This window comes from Hemicordylus capensis, chromosome 2 (assembly GCF_027244095.1).
Source record: "Hemicordylus capensis ecotype Gifberg chromosome 2, rHemCap1.1.pri, whole genome shotgun sequence".
Lineage (NCBI taxonomy): Eukaryota > Metazoa > Chordata > Lepidosauria > Squamata > Cordylidae > Hemicordylus > Hemicordylus capensis.
Genome location: NC_069658.1, coordinates 57,819,756 through 57,841,868, shown reverse-complemented (window position 1 = coordinate 57,841,868; position 22,113 = coordinate 57,819,756). Strand labels below are relative to the sequence as shown.

At 43.2% G+C, this 22,113-nt stretch overlaps 1 protein-coding gene across 5 annotated transcripts in view; it reads left to right on the top strand.

Annotated features, from left to right (window-relative positions):
* Positions 1–1,375: 1,375 nt before the first annotated feature.
* Positions 1,376–22,113, top strand: part of TMEM161B (transmembrane protein 161B) — a 40,759-nt gene continuing 20,021 nt past the window's right edge. Inside the window, exons 1-4 of one of the 5 annotated variants that reach the window (XM_053295377.1) lie at positions 1,376–1,471; positions 13,869–13,972; positions 15,896–15,979; positions 19,151–19,248. In XM_053295377.1, the coding sequence (XP_053151352.1) occupies positions 13,899–13,972; positions 15,896–15,979; positions 19,151–19,248 (256 nt within the window). In that variant the 5' untranslated portion in view covers positions 1,376–1,471; positions 13,869–13,898. Of the gene's footprint in view, positions 1,472–1,533; positions 1,751–13,868; positions 13,973–15,895; positions 15,980–18,842; positions 18,939–19,150; positions 19,249–22,113 lie in introns of those variants that run through there. The other 4 variants (XM_053295379.1, XM_053295378.1, XM_053295376.1 and 1 more) reach the window with 4 other exon arrangements.

Here is a 22,113-nt window from a genome sequence, read left to right as displayed (position 1 = left end):
TTGGCTGGGTGGGTGGGGGGAGACAGAGGGCATGGGGATAAAGGGAATTAAGCCCCTAAACCCTCCTCTTCCTTTAGTATTTAGAGTTTTCAGGAAAAAGGAAATAATGGAAAGAGACACCTTTTTCCTTTTCATCTCCAAAACAAGGCCATTTCGAGTTTTCAGAGCTTTTGAAAAAAACTGCTGACCACGGGCCCCAAGAGAGGCTCTTTGCCAGCTCCAAATATGAGCCTTTTAACAATATACCATACAACACAACTAGGTAAAGGTTTGGGTAAATGGAGGCGGGGGCTTTCCCCAAAGTGTCCCTTTCCCTTCCTCCTAGAATATCCCCGCCATCCGCACGAGCCCTTAACAGTGCTATAAAGCTCCTATTCTAGGTTGGGGAGAGTGCTGGCAGCACAATTCGGATGTCGGTCCCCACTTGCAGCTATCATGGGCAGTTGCCAATCCTCCTGAAAAACGGGACGAGGAACTTTCGCTCACACCAAGGCAATGGGTAGCAATTGTAAGAAAAACAGGGAACTTTGTAAAGCTGTTGGGTCGACAAGGCCCCTTTTGACTGAACAGCATTCATCTAGCACCCAGAGCTGGGGAGAGCACCTGAATGGGAGAGAATGTACTGTTGGTATCAGTGGTGAGCCCGTCTTTCTCGACCTACGGCAAAGAGGAGGCGCCCCCTTCTCCCGCAGGTCCCTTAAATAAAGCAGCAGGCGCAAGGCGCGAGCCGACACAGCACCCCTCCCTACTTTCGCACCCCGCCAACCATCTTCCGATTCCCTAGCTCGCGCGAGATTTCTGCCTAGCGCGCGCTCACGCACATATCTTCCTCGCACTGCTTTTCCCGCAGCACGAGACGCGCCCAGGCCAAACTTCCGGGTTCATGCAGTTTTACAGTAGGCGAGAGGGTTGGTCTGAATGCGCGCGCATACACAAACACACGCACGCAACGAGAGGACCACAGCTACCCATAAGCGATTCAAACGGCGCATGCGCAAATCCACAGCCAATCTAATGTGTATTTACCCCTTCTCTCTCGTCTCCTTCAATATGCCATTCTCTGAGTTCTTGTGATTCTGTTAACCACTATAAGCGGCTTTGAGAGTCTACCTCTGTAACCATCTTCCCACCAAATCACCTATGAGTAGTCGTTTGAACAAAACCTATACAGGCGGTAAGAAGAACCCTTTAAGAAGCCCCGTTCCACCACCCCCAACAGACCCCAGACTGTTCCTCAGACAGTGGAAAGGGCGACTCCACCGCCCGTGTCACGTGACAGGGTTCCTATTGACACCGCTCGCGGAATTCCTTCGGCCTCCAGGGGTCCTAATTGCGCCTGTTAAAAGAGAGACTGAAAGAATGGCTTCTTTTAGGCACGATCCCGTTCATCTCCCTTCGGAAGCTCGGTGGGTAGCTGCAACAAAACCCCTGTGGCCTCCGCAATACCGATGGCTCAGCGCGCGACGTAAAGGTGAGGTTCTTTTTAAGCAGGCGCCTGTCAGGACAGCCCTGCTGGGTCCTCAGTTGGTGGGGTCCTAGCGTGACCTCTGAAGGCTCTGGCGGCGTGAGCCGGGCAGTGGAAACCGGTGTTGGTTGTTGGGGGGAGAGAGAGAGATTGGGATTCTGAGGGGTGCAGAGTCCCCCTCCCCCCAAGCCCTTTAGTCCTCTCGGCTCGCGAGGGGAGGATTTATGAGCTGGGTGTGGGGAGAGCTCGCGAGGAGGCGCCGGTGGCGGCCTTGGGGGCAGCATGGTGAGTGTGAAGGGGCAGGTGTGGTGGGGTTGGCATAGGGGGCTTGAAGCTTGTCGGGGCCCTCAGAGGGTGGGCGAGAAGCTCTGTTCTCAAGGGTGAGGGCTGAAAGGGAGTTGCCGGCTGGGGAGACGTTATGGGTGCTTCCTAAAACGATTCCCTGTTCTAAGGGTGCTCTGCGTAAATTGTTGTCATTATCGTCAAAAGATAAAATGCTTCTTGGTGAAGATGTCCCCACCCCACTGCCCAGTTCGTTCACATAGTATGGGTATATGCCTTGTGCCTTTACTCCTCACCTTTAGATATTTGGACACAAACTTAAAAAGAACAGCCATATGTGTTTCGTGTGTGATCTTTTCCCTTCTTTCTTCTCCTTGCTCTAACTACGTGATTTGGGTACGGTGGGTAAGCCCTAGCGTCTAATTACAATGGAGAATGGGTTGATAACCCTTATATTTTTGTTAAGATTAATCATAGGTTTCATGAAAGAGTTGTGCCTGGTCAATCAGCTCAATGGAATGTATAATGAGAAACAAGGAAATCATATGGCCAAGTTTGTGGGGACAATAACAGTGATTTTTGTATAACACTAATTCTACAAATGTCTTGCTAGATTTTTAGTTATTGTAATGATATATATCCGAAAAGGTCTGTATGGTCTCTTGGGAATGGGTTTACTGAGGCTAATCAATCTAACACTGAAGCATTTAAACATACGGCAATACCTATTGGGCAAGGTAATAGGAGGTCATACAAACCTGTTGTTCCACAGCTATTATCATGGTTGTAGCAAAAGGTAGCATATCGTGTTCATTGTTTTTGTACTGTGTGATACTATCAAGGTCAGATTTTTAAGGACAAATTTATGTGTGTCACTTGAGTTCATACAGGAGCAGGAATGAGAGAGCAACTCAAGGGCTGAGCAGTAGTACTGATCATTCCAGACTTCAGTGACCTAATCAGTGTAAAATGAGCAGTCTTCCTAATTTCACATGGATTCCTGCAATATAAATTGTTTCATTGAGTAGTAAGTTCTTTGGTAAACATTCCTAATAAGTCTTCAATTCTCACATGTGCTTGGAGCCATAAACCCTTAGGACCACACTGGACATGTGTTTTATACCCAGGTATGCCACTAAGCATATGCTGATCATGGTTATCTTTAAGATATCTGCTATCTGACAAGTATATATGTGTGTTATGTGTACTTACATAGGAAGCTGCCTTATACAGAGTCAGACCTTTGGTTCATCTAGCTCAGTATTGTCTACACAGACTGACAGCGGCTTTTCCAAGGTTGCAGGCAGGAATCTCTCGAAGACCAATCCTGGAGATGCAGAAAGGGAACTTGGAACCTTCTGCTCTCCCCAGAGTGGCCTAAGGGAAAGATCTTACAGTGCTTACATGTAGTCTCTGCTGACTGGCAGTGGCTCTGCAAGGTTTCAGGCAGGAGTCTTTCCCAGTCCTACCTGAAAATGCCAGGAATTGAAGTTGGGACCTTCTGCATGCAAAGCAAATGCTCTGCCACTGAGCCATGACCCCATACTACTTGCAAACACATTTGTCACAATGACAGCAGCCAGCATTCCCTGCAGGAGAAAGTTGTGGACCCTTTGGGGCTGCTTCATAATGTGAAAGGTAATCTCAATGGTTAGTGTGATAGGGAAGCTGTGGAACAACTTTAAACAGCTTTTGAGTATTTGTGCAGAGCTACTTCCATTGTTTCCAATGAAAGCAAGAGCACATATTTTTGCAATTCTAATATTGGTTTCCTTTCTGACATTATCTTGATAACATGGAACTGACTGCAGCAAGTTTCTTATCTAGTCTTTCTGGTAAGACTGGAAGACCCTGGCCTTGGCACAGCTCCTTCCTGTGCTAGTTTTACTCCACCTGGGAGTTATGGTGATGCTGGCATGGAAAGGAGCTGTATTTGAGGACTGCTGAAACTGTTGGAATGATATAGAAAAGAGTCTGGGTCTCCTGTTGAGGCAAGAATGAAAGAGGCCGTTATAATTCTTGCTACATGTTCTTTTTAGGGGTAAAACTTCTTAATGTAGGCCTTATAAATGTTGCATGAACACACATGAGTAAGTAAGAACCTCTTAGCCAGTGATATTTGAGAAACTAGGTCACTAAGCACCAGTCTTCTGAGCTGCTCATTTTCTTCTGTTGGTTAGATTGTGGGGAGAGCTTTGTACAACAAGAGCCTAGTGAGTCGTGTTGGGACCTGTTTGGTTTCTGGTCTCAGTCTGAGTTCTAGATCTATCACATCGTAGCAGAGCAAGTGAGTAGATTGTAGATTTCCAGTTCAGTGTTGTCATTGGTTTCCTTTCATACTAAGCAGTTTAAATCAACTAGATTTATAAAGTTGATTTCATAATGTTTGCTTTAAAAACAAACTTATTTCATTCATATTGTGAAACCTTCTGTCACTATTGTCAGTGTTAGGAAGCAAAGCAGAATTAGGCTTAATGACCAATGCCCAACCATGCACCTCTTCCTGCCAGCAACGTAGTAGTTTTGCAAAATGCATTAAACTCTCTCTTTCTCTCTCTCCCCCCTGCCCTATATTATATATATTTTTATATATGAATGAATTCTGTTTGTTATGTCTGCTGAAATAGAAGGGGCAGATGGACTGGATGGGGGCGGGGGTATATGCATGTATATAGAGTTGGTTTCCTATGATATCCTAGGCATAGCGGAACTGTACACAGGCCCAAGACTTGCTCCCTTGTTCCCATTGTAGATAGAGCAGGGCTGCACAACTGTGGCATTCCAAGTGTTGTTGAACTATGACTTCCACCATCTCTGACTATTGGGCACTGTGGCTGGAGATGATGAGAGATGTAGTCCAACCAACAGCTGGAGGGCTGAAGTTGTGCAGTCCTGATACAGAGGCTGGCATACTGAGGAAAACTACTCAGAGTAGCCCTGTTGAAATTTAAAGTAAAAGAGGAGAGCTGGTCTTGAGGTAGCAAGCATGAATTGCCCCCTTTGCTAGGCAGGGCCTGCATTGGTTTGCATTTTAATGGGAGACTACATGTGAGCACTGTAAGCAGTTTTCTCTCTATTTTTTTTTATCTGTGCAGAATGAGTTTTGTTCTGGATGCCACTATTAAGGCAGTGTGTGCACACATGCATTCAGAGTGAGGCCTTCCTGATTCAGCCTAAGCGGGATCTAAAATTAACTGAGTGGATATTTAAAAAGCTTGTGTGTACACACACATGTGCACTCCTTGGAGGGAACAGTGACTGTAAGATATTCTCCTTAGGGGATGGGGCTACTCTGGGAAGAGCATCTTCATGCTTGCATGCAGAAGGTTCCAAGTTCCCTCCCTGGCTTCTCCAAGATAAGGATGAGAGAGACTGTAATTTTGGAGAAGTCACTGCTAGTCTGTGTGGACAATTCTGAGCTAGATGGACCAATGGTCTGACTCAGTATATTGCAGCTTCGTATGTTCCTAATTGCCCTTGTCCTTTTCAGTGAGGCTGCTTTGAGTAGTTCTCCTTGATATGTCAGCCGAAGTCTACATAGTGGTAGAGAAGGAACTATATAAACCAGCCCTAACCACAGGGCTCTGTGGTTGCCAGGAGTTGACACCGACTCGACTGCACACTTTACCTTTTTAATGCCTTAAACCCAGTCTCTTTAAGTGTGCCTCAAGGGTTGACACCCACAGTGGACCTTTTGGCTTTGTGTTTAATCTCCCCATGCTGCATTTCAACTGGTTTCTTACTGATTTCAAAACCAGTATGCCAAACTAATTCTGTTCTTCAGAAGCAAAGATCCAAAAGCCAGCTCAATATTTTGCTCAGTATTTTGGCCTGTATATCACACTCATATGATAGTAATCTTGTTTTTCCTGCTTTATGTCCTTCATATTTAACCTGTTTTATCAACCACCCTATACTTACCTAGGAACAGTGCTTATCATGGTATGGTCCCAGACTGGCTGGCCTCTAGATAGTGTTACAAAACAACTTCTAAATTCTGTTTAAAGCAAGTGCTGCTACTTAAGTCATTATTAAGCATAACCGTGTACAACTGATTTCCCTGTCCTTGTATAAGTCAAACCATTTATACTTGAAGCCTTTTTACAATCTGACCTTATTACAGGTATGACATCTCTTTGAAACCTCTGACTATGGCATAGCATAGGAATGAATGACATAGATTTTTCCAAATTGAATAGCCTAGGTAAATCATGTAAAGCTTACCACAGGACATCTTGGCACTTATAAATTTAACTGTGGTATGGATATTCAGAGGTAGAGTTATCAGAGGAATGATGCTTCTCAATATCAGTTGCAGGGGATCAATAGCAAGAGAGCAAGCATGCCCTTAACTTGTGCCAGTGCACTTCCCAGAGGCATCTGGTGGGCCACTGTGTGAAACAGGATGCTGGACTAGATAGGTCTTGGGCCTGATCTAGCTGGGCTGTTCTTATGTACCCTCCTCCTCTACAGTGTCCCTCACTAAGTCTGGTAATTTTGTCAAGTGTCGATTGTCTGGCTCCTAGATCCAAAGACAACTTGTCAAGGCCTGGCTTACCAACTGGCAAATCCTTGCTGCCTACCAGTATTTTAGGTAATGCTGTCTTGGATGACTATTTTGGATGAGTTTGCACTACTAACAGAATTGCAAACAGTCTCCAGGCTAGTTCTTGTGTTTGAACCCACATGACACTGGCTCCTTCCCTTCTTATTTTGTTTGTGTTTGGAATTAATATTTCTATCTGAGACACCTTTCACCAGTTACTCTGGTGTTATATTTCCCCCTTTCACTTTGAACAATTCTTTTCCTTCTTAAGAATTGCAACTTATGTAGAAACTCAAATATGAGTTCCAGTGCCAGATGTAATTTGAGCAAACGTATTCAAATTAAGTTTTCATGATCAATTTATATAATCATTCTGAGTACCAATGTGTTACATTAAGTTCAGAAATCTTGCTAACTATAACCATTTTGGTGCAGAAACTGAACACAACTCTTTGTGGTATATCAAAATAAATTTTTAAAAACTGCAAATGCTTTAGTGAACATAATCATAAGTCAAAATGATCTCCACAGATTGGAAAAATACAACGTTTAATAAAGTTTCACATATGTAATTAAAAATGAAGGCATGATTAATAGATGGGAAATTTCTACCTAGCAAATAACAGTGTGGAAATGCACCTGGTCATGGCTGATGACAAGCTGAACATGAGTCAGCAACATAGCACCCTCCCACTCTGCCTGGTATTACAGCCTTTGCTGGGACGATGGCCTGAAAGCAGTGTCTTTGGGAGTTGTCCACCCAAATATCTAAGTAACAGTAAAGTAGGATGGATCACACCAAAACAACATCAAGTAGCAATTTAAGGATCAGAAAAATAAAGATCTAATGACAAAAAGTCAATGTAGTGAAAGTATACAATCTTCAAAATTGGAGAGTTCCAAAAGCAGATTCTTTTTATAGAGAAACTGAAGGGAATCCAAAGAGGTGGGGCGGGGTGGGGAGGAGGTTATATCAGCTGTGTACAGTGTTCTCTCTAATTTTTTTCATCTATGTGCGGAATGAATCTTGTTCTGGGCGGCTGTATCAAGCCAGTGTGCGCGCACATGCATTCAGAGTGGGGCCTTCCTGATTCAACCTGAGTAGAATCTAAAATTAATTGAGCAAACATCAGAAAATGTGTGAGCGTGTGCACATGCGCATGCCTTAGAGAGAACAGTGGCTGTGTAATTTTGTATTTAAGTTCATTTGTGAGCTACGTATGGTTTCTTTCTTAGCTATAAAGGGCTGCAAGTTCTTCAAGGCTCTAAATGGCTGTAAGTTGAACTGCATGTGTAAGGTAGTTGGTCTAACACTTGTGCAGGCTGCAGTACTGTGCTTGACTGCACCTGCTGCTCAAGACAAAGAACCAGGACTGGTGATCATCATGTTATACTGCATGCATGGCTGTCACATGTGCAGTCTATTAAAGGCAGCATGGTGTAAAGGTCTGACATGGTGCTCCAAGCAAGGAAACAGTGGTGACTGCATGCAGATGTGTTTGGGGAGTGGGAAGGCAAGGCTGAGGAAAAGGGACTTGGGTAGCTATTTGTGTTGTCTTCCTGCCCTTTGTGTGTTCTTTTTATGGCTCAGAGATGGCTAGTACTGAGTGCTCATGTTGCTATTCTATCTCTCAAGAACACTTGCAATGTACTGTACTACAAAACATGAAATATTTGATCTAATGGTGCAGTGTGGGCAAATAACTTGTAGGAAATAAGCTAATACAAAAATTGACACTTGGGTTTGGGTTTCTTAGTAGGCATAGATCAAGATAAAATGCTAATGCTTTGGAATGTGCATCTTCTTCATACGCTTTCTTGGTTTATTACAGCAAAAGCAGGTGAAACGCATATGCCTGGCAGAAATTTAAGCAGCTCTAAGTGGAAACAATGTCAACTGCGGTCATCCCTTGCCAACTGCTAGGGTTCCGTTCTGGCAAAACCTCACCATTGGCAAATCTGCGGTTGGTGAGGCATTAAAGTCTATGGGAAGCAGGGGGTTAGGGGAACCACGACCACAAAAAGACCTAAAAATAAAGGGTGAAATACGCCCCAAAATGCTGAAAATATATATATTGTGTAATGTCGCCAAGTCACCAAGAAGAATGAGCAGATCGAACCTCTGGAAATTTTTTGACCCCCCCCCCAAAAAACCACACCCAAATCACTCAAAGGCATTTAAATTAGCAAGGGACAGCAAGGGTCTCCAAAAGGAACGAACAGATTGAACATCTGAACGCCTCCACCCCCATCACTAAAAAAACTCGCCAGCTGTGGCTACTCTGTCACAATATCCTATTTGCATATACTGAAAACCGTGGTTGGTAAAACCATGGTTGGCAAGGTATGGCTGTATTCTCTAAATAGTCTTCAAATACTTGAAATATTGTATGCTACAATAGGTACTGGTCTCTTGCAGCCCATTAAACTAGTGTTAAAACATAAAGTTGTGGAACACTCAAGACAAGTAAATGTGTTTGCTGAAGGGGAGGAAGAGAGAGGGTGGGCAAGAGTCACCAGCCAGCTGGCATTAAGCACTGCTGGCTGGAGAACAGCATTGCATGCTGCTGCAAAAAAAGCCAGCAACAGGAAGAGGAGTGGCAAATCAGTGCTGGGTTTCCGGCCCAGGAATGCTGCTGGTGGCAGTGCCAGGCTCATGCAGAATATGTCGCTGGCTTGGAGACTAGGGCAGCATGCAAGAAGCTACCTTGAGTGGTGTCAAGGAGCGAGCCACAGATATCGGTACAAAAACAACTTGGCATCCTGTAGTCAGATTGCAGAGGCCAGAGTGTGCTTCTAGTCAGTTCTGCAGACCCGGGCAGAGTTTTTTCTGGCAGAGAGGAGAATGCCTGCAGCTGCTGCTCTTCTGGCCAGTCAATGGGGCTGTGGTGGTTTTCCTGGGAAGCAGGAGGTGCAGCCTTCCAGTGCTTGTTATTTGGAGTCTTTTTTGAGATTTTAATCTTTGGGCTGCTATTCTTCTATTATGTTGATGTTTTGCCATTTAATCTTTATTCTGACCCTTAAATGGCTGCTTCGTCTTGTTTTTGTGTGATCCATCCGAGCTTACTCAGATATATGGGTGGACTGCTCCCCTCCAGCACACTGCTGCTCAGGACAGCTTACAATAAAACAATGAGGCAAGGAAAACACAATAAAACACAGCAGCATATAAAATAGCAATTAGACAAGATGAAATAGCATTCAGGATTGCTGACTTCAGTCTGCCATCCGTTGCTCCTAGTTTCCATGGTGCTCTCATTTGGGCCAAAAGTACCATTAGTGCTGTTTCTGTTTCTGCCATCCCTTTAAGGCCAGGAAAGTGGGGCACAGAGGAACTAGGAGGCAGAATGAAATGAAACTCATGTTCAAGAGATTTCTTGCCATTGGTGTATCTACTGAATAGCCAAAGGTGTTAACTTTGTTGCCTTATCTGGATTTGTACCAGAGTCCTAGGTAGAAATAGTGCCATTAAATACTCAGATAATCCTGTGTGTTTAGTGGTATGCGTTTATACAAATGTGAGATGAAAGGTAACGCTCAAATGTCGTTTTTAGCTGTCAAAATAGATATGGAGCACTTGCCTATGAGTCTTTCTTTATTGCCTTGGCCATACATTGCCTTACTTCTCAAACATTATTGTCTAGTGCACCTTGAGGATGGAGTAGTCTTATCCTTGTGAGGATAAATGTTCTAGCTATGCAAAATCTTAGCTACGGTGTGCTGCAAACTAATTGTTTACTTCTGATATTGATCTGCTTGATCACTGACTCTTCGTGGTTCTTATTCTTATCCTCTTTTAAAAATACACTCATTATTTTTATTGATCTGAATGCCCACAGACACAAAGCAGCTACACTTGACACCCAAGAACACCAGTGTTTTACATGGAAAGCTCAAAGTGCAAAGAAACACGTCTGTAGACCATGCAGTAGGTGTGTGCCTAGCAGCCACTGCAGTCTTGTCTCTCTGGCATGAGTCTTCTGAGTGTGTTTTGAGGCGCGGCATCTTCCCGTTGCACTTTGAATGTATGACAGCAAACACTGGCATACCTGGGCTGTCGCATGTAGTATGAAGCAATTCTAATAAACTACATTCTGTTAAGAATGGAAGGCAGAACAGGGACAAACCCGGATGCAACTCTGATTCTCCCCCACCCCATGGCTAGTTGCTTAATACTGGGCCACGCTTGCAGCGGATCGTTAGGGGAGGATTTTAACTAAGGCCTCCCAGGCAAAGTACAGTATTCTGTCCCTTTAAAACACATTTTTAAAGTAATTTTGCCAAATCTGTTCAGAAACTATGTGCTACAGTGGACAAACAGCCAAAGGTATATCTTCATTTTTCTGGAAAGTCACATTTCTGAATACAGTATTGTTGTATTGCTCATTATATAACTAGAATTGGGACTAACAATTATTGGTTCAAAAAGTTCCAGAAAAAACTTGCGCCTCAGATGTTCATGCGGCTGCCATTTTGAATGGGAGTGGATGGCATCACACACCACACCATTAGGGCATCCCTGTGTGTCCCTAGGAACATAGGGAAGCTGCCATATACTGAGTCAGACCATTGCTCTATCTAGCTCAGTATTGTCTACACAGACTGGCAGGGCTTCACCAAGGTTGCAGGCAGGAATCTCTCTCAGACCTATCTTGGAGATGCCAGGGAGGGAACTTGGAACCTTCTGCTCTTCCCAGAATGGCTCCATCCCCTGAGGGGAATATCTTATAGTACTCACACTTCCAGTCTCCCTTTCATATGCAACCAGGGTGGACCCTACTTAGCTAAGGGGACAAGTCATGCTTGATACCACAAGACCAGCTCTCCTCCCTTATTCTAAACAAAGGACTAATTAGTTAGTTAGTCCCTACAGCTGTAGCAAATTTGGTTCAAATTGGTTAGGCAGTTCACAAGTTAGCCCACTAGTGCCTCAAAAGTTTGTGTCTCTCATCTTGGACTGGGGTGGATGACATCATCACAAACTATGCCATTGAGGTCTCCCTATGTGTCCCTACAACTTTACCCAATTTAGTTCATATTGATCCAGGCGTTGTGAAGTTGATGTGGGGGCAGGGGGAATATGCACATGGACGGACACATACCCAGAATGCCGGAAATCTCATAAGCGTTCTGGAAAGTAGGCTAAAAAGTAGACACACCCTCACATACAGATTTGATGCCAGCAGAATATGGAACCATTCCCTCCTCCCTCAAAAGCCCTCGATGAGGGATTCTCTGCACCACTGTGAACTATGGAGTGGGGGAACTGCAAGGCAAGGGGAGAGAGCCTGAAACCCAGGCAGAGCTACACTAGAAGAACAGATAGTTTTTGTGTGTGTTTGCCTGGTTCTCTCTTCCCCTTGTAGGAGAGCAAAGAAGCACCTTTTAAAGTGGTGATTCTCCTATTTATGTATTTATCATATTTTTATACCGCCTGATATGTACATCTCTCGGTAGTATACAATTCAAAAAAATATAGAATACATAAGAAGCAATAAAAAGTGTAAAACAGTTATTAAAACAAATTATTAAAATTAATTCCAATTAAAAGCTTGTGAGAACAGGAGAGTCTTGAGGATCTTCCTGAAAACAAACAGAGAAGGAGATGCTCTTATTTCATCAGGGAGCATATTCCAAAGCCCCAGGGGCAGCCACAGACAAAGCCCAGTCCTGAGTCACCACCAAACGAGCCAGTGGCAACCTTAACTGGACCTCTTCAGAAGATCGTAACAGGTAGCAGGGTTCATGACAAAGGAGGTGCTCTCTTAAATAGCCTGGATCCAATCCATTAAGGGCTTTATAGGTAATGACCAGTGCTTTGTATTTCACCCGGAAACATAGCAGCAGCCAGTGCAGTTCTTTCAAAATCGGTGTTATATGGTCCCTTCGTGTTGTCCCAGAGACCAATCTGGCTGCCGCATTCTGTACCAATGGTAGTTTCCGGACTATGTACAAAGGCAGCCCCACGTAGAGCGCATTACGGTAGTCAAGCCTGGAGGTTACCAGCATATGTACCGCTGTTTTAACGTCATTTACCTCTAGGAATGGACGTAGCTGACATATCAGCCGAAGTTGATAAAAAGCGCTCCTGGCCACTGCCTCAACCTGAGAAACCAGGGAGAGCTTTGGATTCGGGAGTACTCCCAAGCTACGCATGTGATCTTTCAGGGGGAGTGTAACCCCATCCAGAACAGATGGATCTAAATAATCTCTTGTGTCAGTACCTCTGTCTTATTTGGATTAAACCTCAATTTATCCCTTATCCAGCCCCTTACTGCCTCCAGGCATGCATTTAGGAAGATATGCCATTTCCTGATGAGGTCAACATGGAGAAGTAGAGCTGGGTGTCATCAGCATATTGATAACACCCCGCGCCAAATCTCCTTATGATCTCTCCCAGCGGTTTCATGTAGATGTTAAAGAGCATTGGAGACAATATGTAGCCTTGTGGAACTCCACACTTTAGTTCTCACTTTGCAGAGCAACAATCTCCAAGCGACACCATCTGGAATCTACTAGAGAGGTAGGAGTGGAACCACTCTAAAACAGTGCCACCCAATTCCACCTCCCTCAGGCAGTCCAGAAGGATAATATGGTCGATGGTATCAAAGGCTGCAGAGAGATCCAAAGGGATCAGCAGAGTCATACTCCCCCTGCTAATATCCAACTTGAGGTCATCCATCAGGCCGAACAAGGTAGTCTCAACCCCATAGCCCACATGGAAGCCAGTTTGAAATAGGTCTAGATAATCTGCATCATCCCAAACTGTCTGGAGCTGAGAGGCCTGTACCCGCTTGATCACCTTGCCCAACCGCGGAAGTTTAGAAACAGGTCTGTAATTAGCTAAGTCCGAGGGATATTCAACCCCAGCCACAGCATTCCTCCAGTGGTGGTGGTTGGTGTGTTTATTTTTAGATTTTGAGCCTTTGGGGACAGGGAATGACTTTATTTTTTATTTTTTGTGTTTGTGTAAACTGCTATGATAACTTTTAATCATCATCATCATCATCACCACTTTATTTGTTCGCCTCCCCATAACAAATTGTTCTCTGGGTGGCTCACAACACCCAATAAACACACATCTAATCACCACACACACACACACACACACACACACACACACACACACCAAAACAACCCCCTCCCCTGCCAAATCAATTTTAAAAAGCCTGAGTGAACAGAAAGGTCTTCACCTGGCATCTGAAAGAAAAAAAGTAATGGTGCCAGGCGAACCTTACTGGGGAGACTCTTCCATTGTTGAGGCTGTTTCAACTTTGGTTGAAAAGAGGTATATACACATTTGTAGTAGTAGCTGCCTGTGCTGCAGCCCACAGGGTTGCTGCGAGATAGAAGAAGGCCTTTCTCTTTGTCAAGAGAGAGGCTTCTCTGAGAGGAGATGACAATTGTGTAGACTCATTCTTCTGCAAAACATCTCTCTGTATATAAGTTATAGAAAGGCAAGATAAAAATTATATTTATAATAAAGTCGTATTCTTAGTGCTACTGCGAAAAAATAGGTTTTGAATAGAAAGTTTGTACCTGCATGTTAACACATATTGGCTTATTTGTCCACAGGGTGTGATAGGTGTGCAGCTGGCGGTTACTATGGTGATGGCTAGTATTATACAGAAGATCATACCTCACTACTCTCTTGCGCGGTGGCTTCTCTGTAGTGGCAGGTAAGATAAGGCAGCAAATTGCACATCTGACAAAGTGGCTCTAGCTCACAAAGGCTTATACCATAGTAAATTTGATAGTTTGTCAGTGTTATAGGACTCCTTGTTATAATTGCCCTATTGTACACTATGTTTGAGTTCATCTGGAAACAAATCAAGTGATGTGTAAATCTGGAAATTTTGGTGGTTCTTGGTAGAAAATTCACGTTCACTCTTACATTTCATCTAGAGATAGTCTTCATGTTGGTATCTTTTAGATAAAATTGAAAAATACATGGTGTGCTATTATGTATCCCATTCATGGCCTAATTCTTGACAGGTGTAATGTTCTCTTTGCGGAAATTAATGCTTCTATTCTCTCTCCGTCTTTCTCAATAATATGACACACTTGGTTGCCGGGGTATATATAACAGTGCCTGTGATTAAAACTGTACCTCTTGTTGCTGAAAAGCAGAGTTGAAATTAAGTGGAAAAGAGGGAGTAAGTTATTCAAAGAGCAAGCAGTCATTAATGACAACTGTACTATTTGTGATAAATTCTGTAGTTACTTTAAAATTATTAAGATAATTATGTTTATCTATGTTTAATTTTTTTCAAGTAAGTACATATGGGCTATCCATTATCTCTAAAGTCTGCATGAGTATTCAATAATTTCCATTTGGATGTGCCCTCTTTCTGTTGGGTTATCTTGTCCAAAGATAGTTCAGAGAGAAGGCTGAAGTTCTAGCAACATAAACCTCTAACATGTGTACTATTTTTAAAATATAAATGTACTGAAATTCCAGATAGAAATATTCACAGAATAAGCATTAGGTTAAAGATAATGATTAGAGAATCTCACATCCAGTCCATAACTCTCCCTCCATCAAAAATAAATCATTGTAAAGCATATGTAGTATAGTTCAGGTGGTTGGCTTTTACCAGCTAATGATAACCAATGATTCACATTAAATTATCTGTTCCAACAGTGTTCTGTTTGAAAGGCAAGTTTGAGACATGCGGGAGCAGAGAACAAGCCAGGTGGGAAATGCAGGGGAGGTTTGTGGGGGTTTGGTGCTCATCCTCAGCAGCTGCTTGACCTCAGACAGTTGCTCAAATGCCTCACTAGACAGGACCAGGTGGAAACTGGATGTAGGTGAAGAAGTGATGTGGCATTGGTCTTTGCTGAATGTTAAAATGGCATCCTTGTCTGTAGAATCCTGTGAGGATTTTACAGCTGCTCATCATTCCTAGGGGAGTATCATGGAATATTGGCAGTGCTGTTGCTAGTTTATCTGTAGTAGTAGAAACCTCATTTGTTTCCAGTGATTAGGCCAATTTGTCCTGTGTCCAAATTCCTTGCCAATAATAAACTACGCAGATCAATACAACATAATTCGGGGGTATGTGTATGAGCACACTTGACTGGCATGCTTTATCCTGAACTCTCAATACACAAGTTATGTCACATATGAAGTTTTAAACTAAAGTGGATGTGTTATAGAGAATAATGCAGAAAACCAGTCAGTATGCAGATAAGATCTGCTGAGGTCAAAAAAGAAGGAAAGGGAGAGATGAAGAGCATGGGTGATCTATTCCTCCTCACCCCACTGGATTACTGGAGACATTTGTTGACCCTGTATATATTTAAAACTATAGTGGAACTGTATTGGTTGAGTATCGGGCTTCTAAGTTGGACTCTCTGAAGCTCCTTGTATGAAGTACAATCAAGCTAGTGTTCTTCTAAAATTGTGTGTACAAGAGCAGTGCCAGCATGGAAACATTTTTCTTTTAAGTGGGACTATGTACTAGTGGACAACTTCTGTATGAGAGAATGTTTAACCTGTGCATTATGCTGAAGAAACCAAAAACCCAAATACTTTGATATTCAGTCTGACAAACAACATTTGTATTTCTGTTGTTGCCTGTTGGTTCAATATCTTTCAGTTTGCGATGGTATCAGCACCCCACGGAAGAAGAACTACGCATTCTTGCAGGGAAGCAACAAAAGGGGAAAGGCAAAAAAGAGAGGTAAGTAAGCTATTTTGCCAAGTTGCTATGTTTAGCTTCTATTTCCCTACTGTAAAATGGGGATGATTATCTACTATCCCAATAGGTCTTTGGAAATTAATGAAAATAACTACTCCCCTCTTCATGTGTGCATCTGCCTCACAATATATTCACACAAGATGTAGAGCCTAAGGACCTCATGAATTTGAGAAGTAAAAGGCGGCAGGGAGGGGCATATTTAAGATACTTCACTCTGACATTGTTTCTGTAGCCAGTTAGAACTATAAATCTGCATGGTGCGGTAGGGAAGAAAATAAATGCTTTTTGAACAATCCAAAATTTACACAGTTGCCATGTAGACTGTAACATTCTTTAATGAGATCAGGAATCATTCAGATATGGAGGGACTAGGATTAGTTAAATGTATTGATTCTCTTTCTACTAGAAATGGTCTGTCATACATCTTTAACCCTGCCCCAACCCCCACACACCATGCAGTTGTGAGGACTTGACACTTGTCCTTTTTCTGGAAAGAAATATCAAATTCTGAGGATATTGGCAGTTAAAATATACTCAATGATCTTACTTAATTTACTATAACATAGCTCGAAATTATGTAGGGAAGAATTAAGGCAAAGCACCAGCACAGAGATGAAGGGGGGAAAGGAGGTCTCAAAGATGCACTGAGCTAAATCTGTTGCAGTCCAATGCTCTTTGACCCATAAGACCCTACTTTATGGCAGCTCTGTTTTAGTTATCCCTTTGAAGAAACAGTGTCACTTGTCCCAGAAGAAGAGTCTTAGATCTGAAACTTGGTGAACCTTACTATAGTAGTGTATCTTTGAGTTCTGGTTTCTCTCCTGCCCGCCCGCCATATAATTGTGTAGATAGGCAGGCTTTATCTTCAGTCATTAGCTTAGAGCATGATATTGCCAAGCTTTAGGAGTACACTTGTATGCGTACTTAGGAAATACTATGCTTGCTAATGAGTAGACAGTTGAACTTGTTTAGAAGGCAGCAGAAAGAGCACATACGTTTACTATCTCTTAGCCTTTCATAGATTCAATAGTCTCCACAATGGGAGACTATTTCATATATCAGCAGCACTACTAAATTGGCAGATGTATGATGGTGGTATTACATACACTGCTTTCTGCAAGTTTCCAGCTGTGATCTGATCTTAGTCTCTGAGGTCCTTAACTCGGCTTGCCTCTGATTATGGTTCGGTCCATGTGCATATGTAACTATAGCAATAGTTTTGAACTGACTATTTGTAGCATCTGAAGGAAACATTTTTAATTTTTTTTGGCTGAAATTCAGCACAGTGTAATGCCAAAATTAGAGACCTGCTGGGGCTGTGTTGAGGTGTGTGAGGAAAAACATTAAAATCCTCACACAGCAGAGAATGCTCTGGTAGTAAAGACGTTCAGCCCAAGAGATTATCTGGAGACATTAGACTGAGTTCAAAAAACAAAGATTTCTTAAGAAACTAAAACATCACATACAGAGAGAGACATAGAACAACATGACCAAACATGTACTAGCCTTTAACAACAACTGAACAATTCTAACTAACTAACTAGGCCACTAACTAACTAACTGGGCCACAGCAAACTGGATCAATTTGATAGTGAATTGAACTGGCCTCCAGGAGAGGCGGTTTGGTCCACGATCAAATCAAACTTACCTGGTCCACTGCGGTCTGGTTCAACCCTGTCTGAGGGGCTATGCTTGGAAAGGGGGATCCAGTGAGGATTCCTCTTTACAAGCAAAGGGGAAATCTGCCTTTAAAAGGCTTCTCTAAGGGCAGGCCGCGGGACGGGGAAGGGTGGCGGCAGGAGGGCACCTTTAAAAGTAGGTGCTTACTGATCCTCTAAAAGCTGTTTTAAAGGCAGGATTCCCTTTTGCTTTTAAAGGGGGAATCCTCACCCAATTCTGCTTTACAAGCATAGCCCCTCGGACCGTTGAACCAAGTTGAATTGGTTCGATTGAATGGACCGGTAGGCCGGTGGTTCCGTTCAAATTCAAACTGAACTGCAAAAATTGGTCTGTGCACACCTTTAACTCTAACTGACCAAGACAGACCTCTTAACATCTCATCATGCATCTAGTGGCCAGAAGAGGTTACTATGGTGCTAAGAGCAATGCTTTAGAATTCTCACATCTAACAGGCTGCTGCGCACATGGAAGGCAAACCCGGAGAACGTTCTTGCCCCAATACTTAAAACAGCCCATGCACAGTTGCTCAGCACTACTTTCATTGGAAACAATGGGATAGCACGGACTTACAAGAGTGTTCTTGTGCAACATCTCTGGATCTGCCTTCTACATGCACAGCAGCCTCAGTGGCTCCCCAACACCAGTGTTACACTGTGCAGAATGTCAGTCCTCCTTCGGGAAGGAGGATTTGTTTTCAAGCTTAAGAGAATATGGTTTTATTGCTTTTCCAGCTACATGGTGTTTAAAACAGTTAAATGTCACTATATCCATAAGAAAAGTAAACAAGTGTGGACCTACATGACATGGTGGATAAAGAAGGGAGCACTGTGCTTTTCCTTTTATTCCCTCCCCCCCCCCCCCGATTCCCTAAACCTCTCTTACAGTAATTCCTCCAATCTCTTCCTTTGTCTCCAAAGTGGAAATTGGTGGGAAGGACAGGCATGTCTGTGGCTGGTTGAGAGGGGATGGAAGCCTCCTAAGGTTACCCTTAGAGGGGTGGATGTGAGCTGGATTTGGACTTGGAGCCCTCCTCCACTCTTGCAGTTGCTTTGGAGAATGGAGGGCTCTGCTTCTTTTGCCTTCAAGACAATTAGGATGGAGTAAAGGTTTACAGTTCCTTTTGTTGGCTGAGCAGCACACATAGCTAACACTCATCTCTTCTCAGAGTTGGTGCTTACATGCTATCCTCTGCTGTCAGGGATGTTCCTGCGTGGCAGAAGGAAGTGCACATGTACCACCAATGATGGGAGCTGGTTTGGAGGTATGTGTGCAAGTGGCCATTTTGACCCCTTCCCCCAATATTTCCCTGCAAGAGTGTGCAGGTGGTAATATTTCTCTCTCTCTTTCTCTCAATGCATGTGCACATGCATGTAATTCCATATTGGGTTGGTAGCTGAATGATAACTTTGGTAGGACTAGACATGTAAGTGATGAAGCAGTTTAGACTGGCTTTTATTATGTGTATCTCTGCAGGAAATACAATGGCCACATTGAAAACAAACCATTAACAATTCCTAAAGACATTGATCTCCATCTGGAAACGAAGTCTGTTACTGAAATAGACACATTAGGTAAGGGTCTGCAATCACAGTAAGCTGCATGGTGTCCTAAATATGTATTCTTTCCTTTTAAAATGTATGACTTTGATGGGGGTACTGTACTTAATTAACTTGGAGTATTGTGTACAATTCTGGTTACCACATCTAAAGAAGGACATTGTAGAACTGGAAAAGGTACTAAAGAGGGCAACCAAGATGATCAGGGCCTAGAGCACCTTTCTTATGAGGCAAGGCTACACTACTTGGGGCTTTTTAGTTTAGAAAAAAAGTCGACTGCGGGGAGACATGATAGAGGCAAAAATCTCCCTCTCACATAAAACTAGACTCAGGGGTCATCCCATGAAATTGATTGCCAGGTAATTTAGGACCAACAAATGGAAGTACTTTTTCACACAACGCGTAATCAATCTCTGCCACAAGATGTGGTGACAGTCAACAACCTGGGTGGCTTGAAGAGGGGTTTGGATAACTTCATGGAGGAGAGGTCTATCAATGGCTACTAGTCGGAGCGCTATAGGCCACCTCCAGCCTCAGAGCAGGATGCCTCTGAATATCAGTTTCAGGGGAGTAACAGCAGGAGAGAGGGCATGCCCTCAACTCCTGCCCATACGCTCCTAGTGGCACCTGGTGGGCCACTGTGTGAAACAGGATGCTGGATTAGATGGGCCTTGGGCCTGATCCAGCAGGGCTTTCTTATGGGAGCACCTTGGAGATGTTATTTTTTTTAAAAAAACTGTGTTTAATGCCCTACCAATCCAGAATGAGCATTAACATTTAGTGATTTTTTTCAGTCTCTCTGTGGCAGAAAAAAATAGATTTAGTTCTTCATAAAGTAGACTTCCTAGTCTAATGTGTATGCTCATTACTTCACCATTAGTGCCAAGGTGTTATATCAGGTCACACAAAAGGTCCTGACTTGATTAGGGAAGATCCAGAGTTCCAAAATGCTCTCTCTGCTTTCCAGGTGCAATTGGTGCAAAGGAGGTGTTGAATTCTGCCATTCTTGTGTTGGTTGGTCCTGGTAATCAGTGGGCTTTTGTTGATAAATATTTCCTCCTTTCCTTACAATAACTCAAAACATACCCTCCCTTCCAACTCTATCTTCTTTCAGGCTGATCAAGTGCTGCCCCTTTCTTCTGCTATATCTCTTTAGTCATGGGGAAGCTCATATAGAACATGTAAATGTTCGCTGTGCCAGTCTGAAGATTCTTGTTCCTAAACTTAATCTTTCAGTGATCATGAAAAGAAACATTTTGCATGTGAGATTCAGAGTATGTTCACTGTTCACTTGAGTATGCAGATTCTCAATATTTGGCAGATAGCAACCATTATCTCAATGGAGCTGCTTAACTTTCACTGAAGCATTATCCTTTCCAGAAGAAATATTTTCAAGACACATGTTAGTTTGGCTGACTTTCCCTTTGAGTTTAACATCTAGCCACTGTTTTCTAAACTTATCTTGTTTCTAATTGATGACCTGTGATACCAGTTAGAAAACTTTTGACATGATTGGTGAGTTTATCACAACTATATCTAACTCTGCATAGTTGATTGTGTGTGTTCTTGAATTTCCTTCCATGCAGTGCTTAGCATTTTTACCAGTCCTAGCTGGCTTCATAAATATTTGGGGTAAAGTATAACCTAGTACAAGTTTAACATATGAAAGGTACATTTCATTTGGGCCATGAGCATCTGTACATATTGAAGGATATTTTTTGATGACTTTAAGACTAAATAGATCTTGGTAGTTGCAAGTGAGTTGAGGCTGTGGCTAGGAGAGCTTCCTACCAGCCACTATTGGTTCAACAACTCCGCCTGTTCCTTGAGGGGAATGACTTGAAAACAGTGGTACACCAGCTGGTAACCTCCAGGTTGGACTACTGCAATGCACTCTATGTAGGGCTGCCTCTGTATGTACAGGTGAAACTCGAAAAATTAGAATATCGTGCAAAAGTTCATTAATTTCAGTAATGCAAATTAAAAGGTGAAACTGATATGTGAGATAGACGCATTACATGCAAAGCGAGATAAGTCAAGCCTTAATTTGTTATAATTGTGATGGTCATGGCGTACAGCTCATGAGAACCCCAAATCTACAATCCCAGAAAATTAGAATATTACATGGAACCAATAAAACAAGGATTGTAAATAGAACAATATCGGACCTCTGAAAAGTATAAGCATGCATATGTATTCAGTACTTGGTTTGGGCCCCTTTTGCAGCAATTACTGCCTCAATGCGGCGTGGCATGGATGCTATCAGCCTGTGGCACTGCTGAGGTGTTATGGAAGACCAGGATGCTTCAATAGCAGCCTTCAGCTCTTCTGCATTGTTTGGTCTCATGTCTCTCATCCTTCTCTTGGCAATGCCCCATAGATTCTCTATGGGGTTCAGGTCAGGCGAGTTTGCTGGCCAATCAAGCACAGTAATCCCATGGTCATTGAACCAGGTTTTGGTACTTTTGGCAGTGTGGGCAGGTGCCAAGTCCTGCTGGAAAATGAAGTCAGCATCCCCATACAGCTCGTCTGCGGAAGGAAGCATGAAGTGCTCCAAAATCTCCTGATAGACGGCTGCGTTGACCCTGGACTTAATGAAGCACAGTGGACCAACACCAGCAGATGACATGGCTCCCTAAATCAACACAGACTGTGGAAACTTCACACTGGACTTCAAGCATCTTGCATTGTGTGCCTCTCCATTCTTCCTCCAGACTCTGGGTCCTTGGTTTCCAAATGAGATGCAAAAGTTGCTCTCATCAGAAAAGAGGACTTTGGACCACTGAGCAACAGACCAGTTCTTTTTTTCTTGAGCCCAGGTAAGACGCTTCTGACGTTGTTTGTTGTTCAGGAGAGGCTTGACAAGAGGAATACGACATT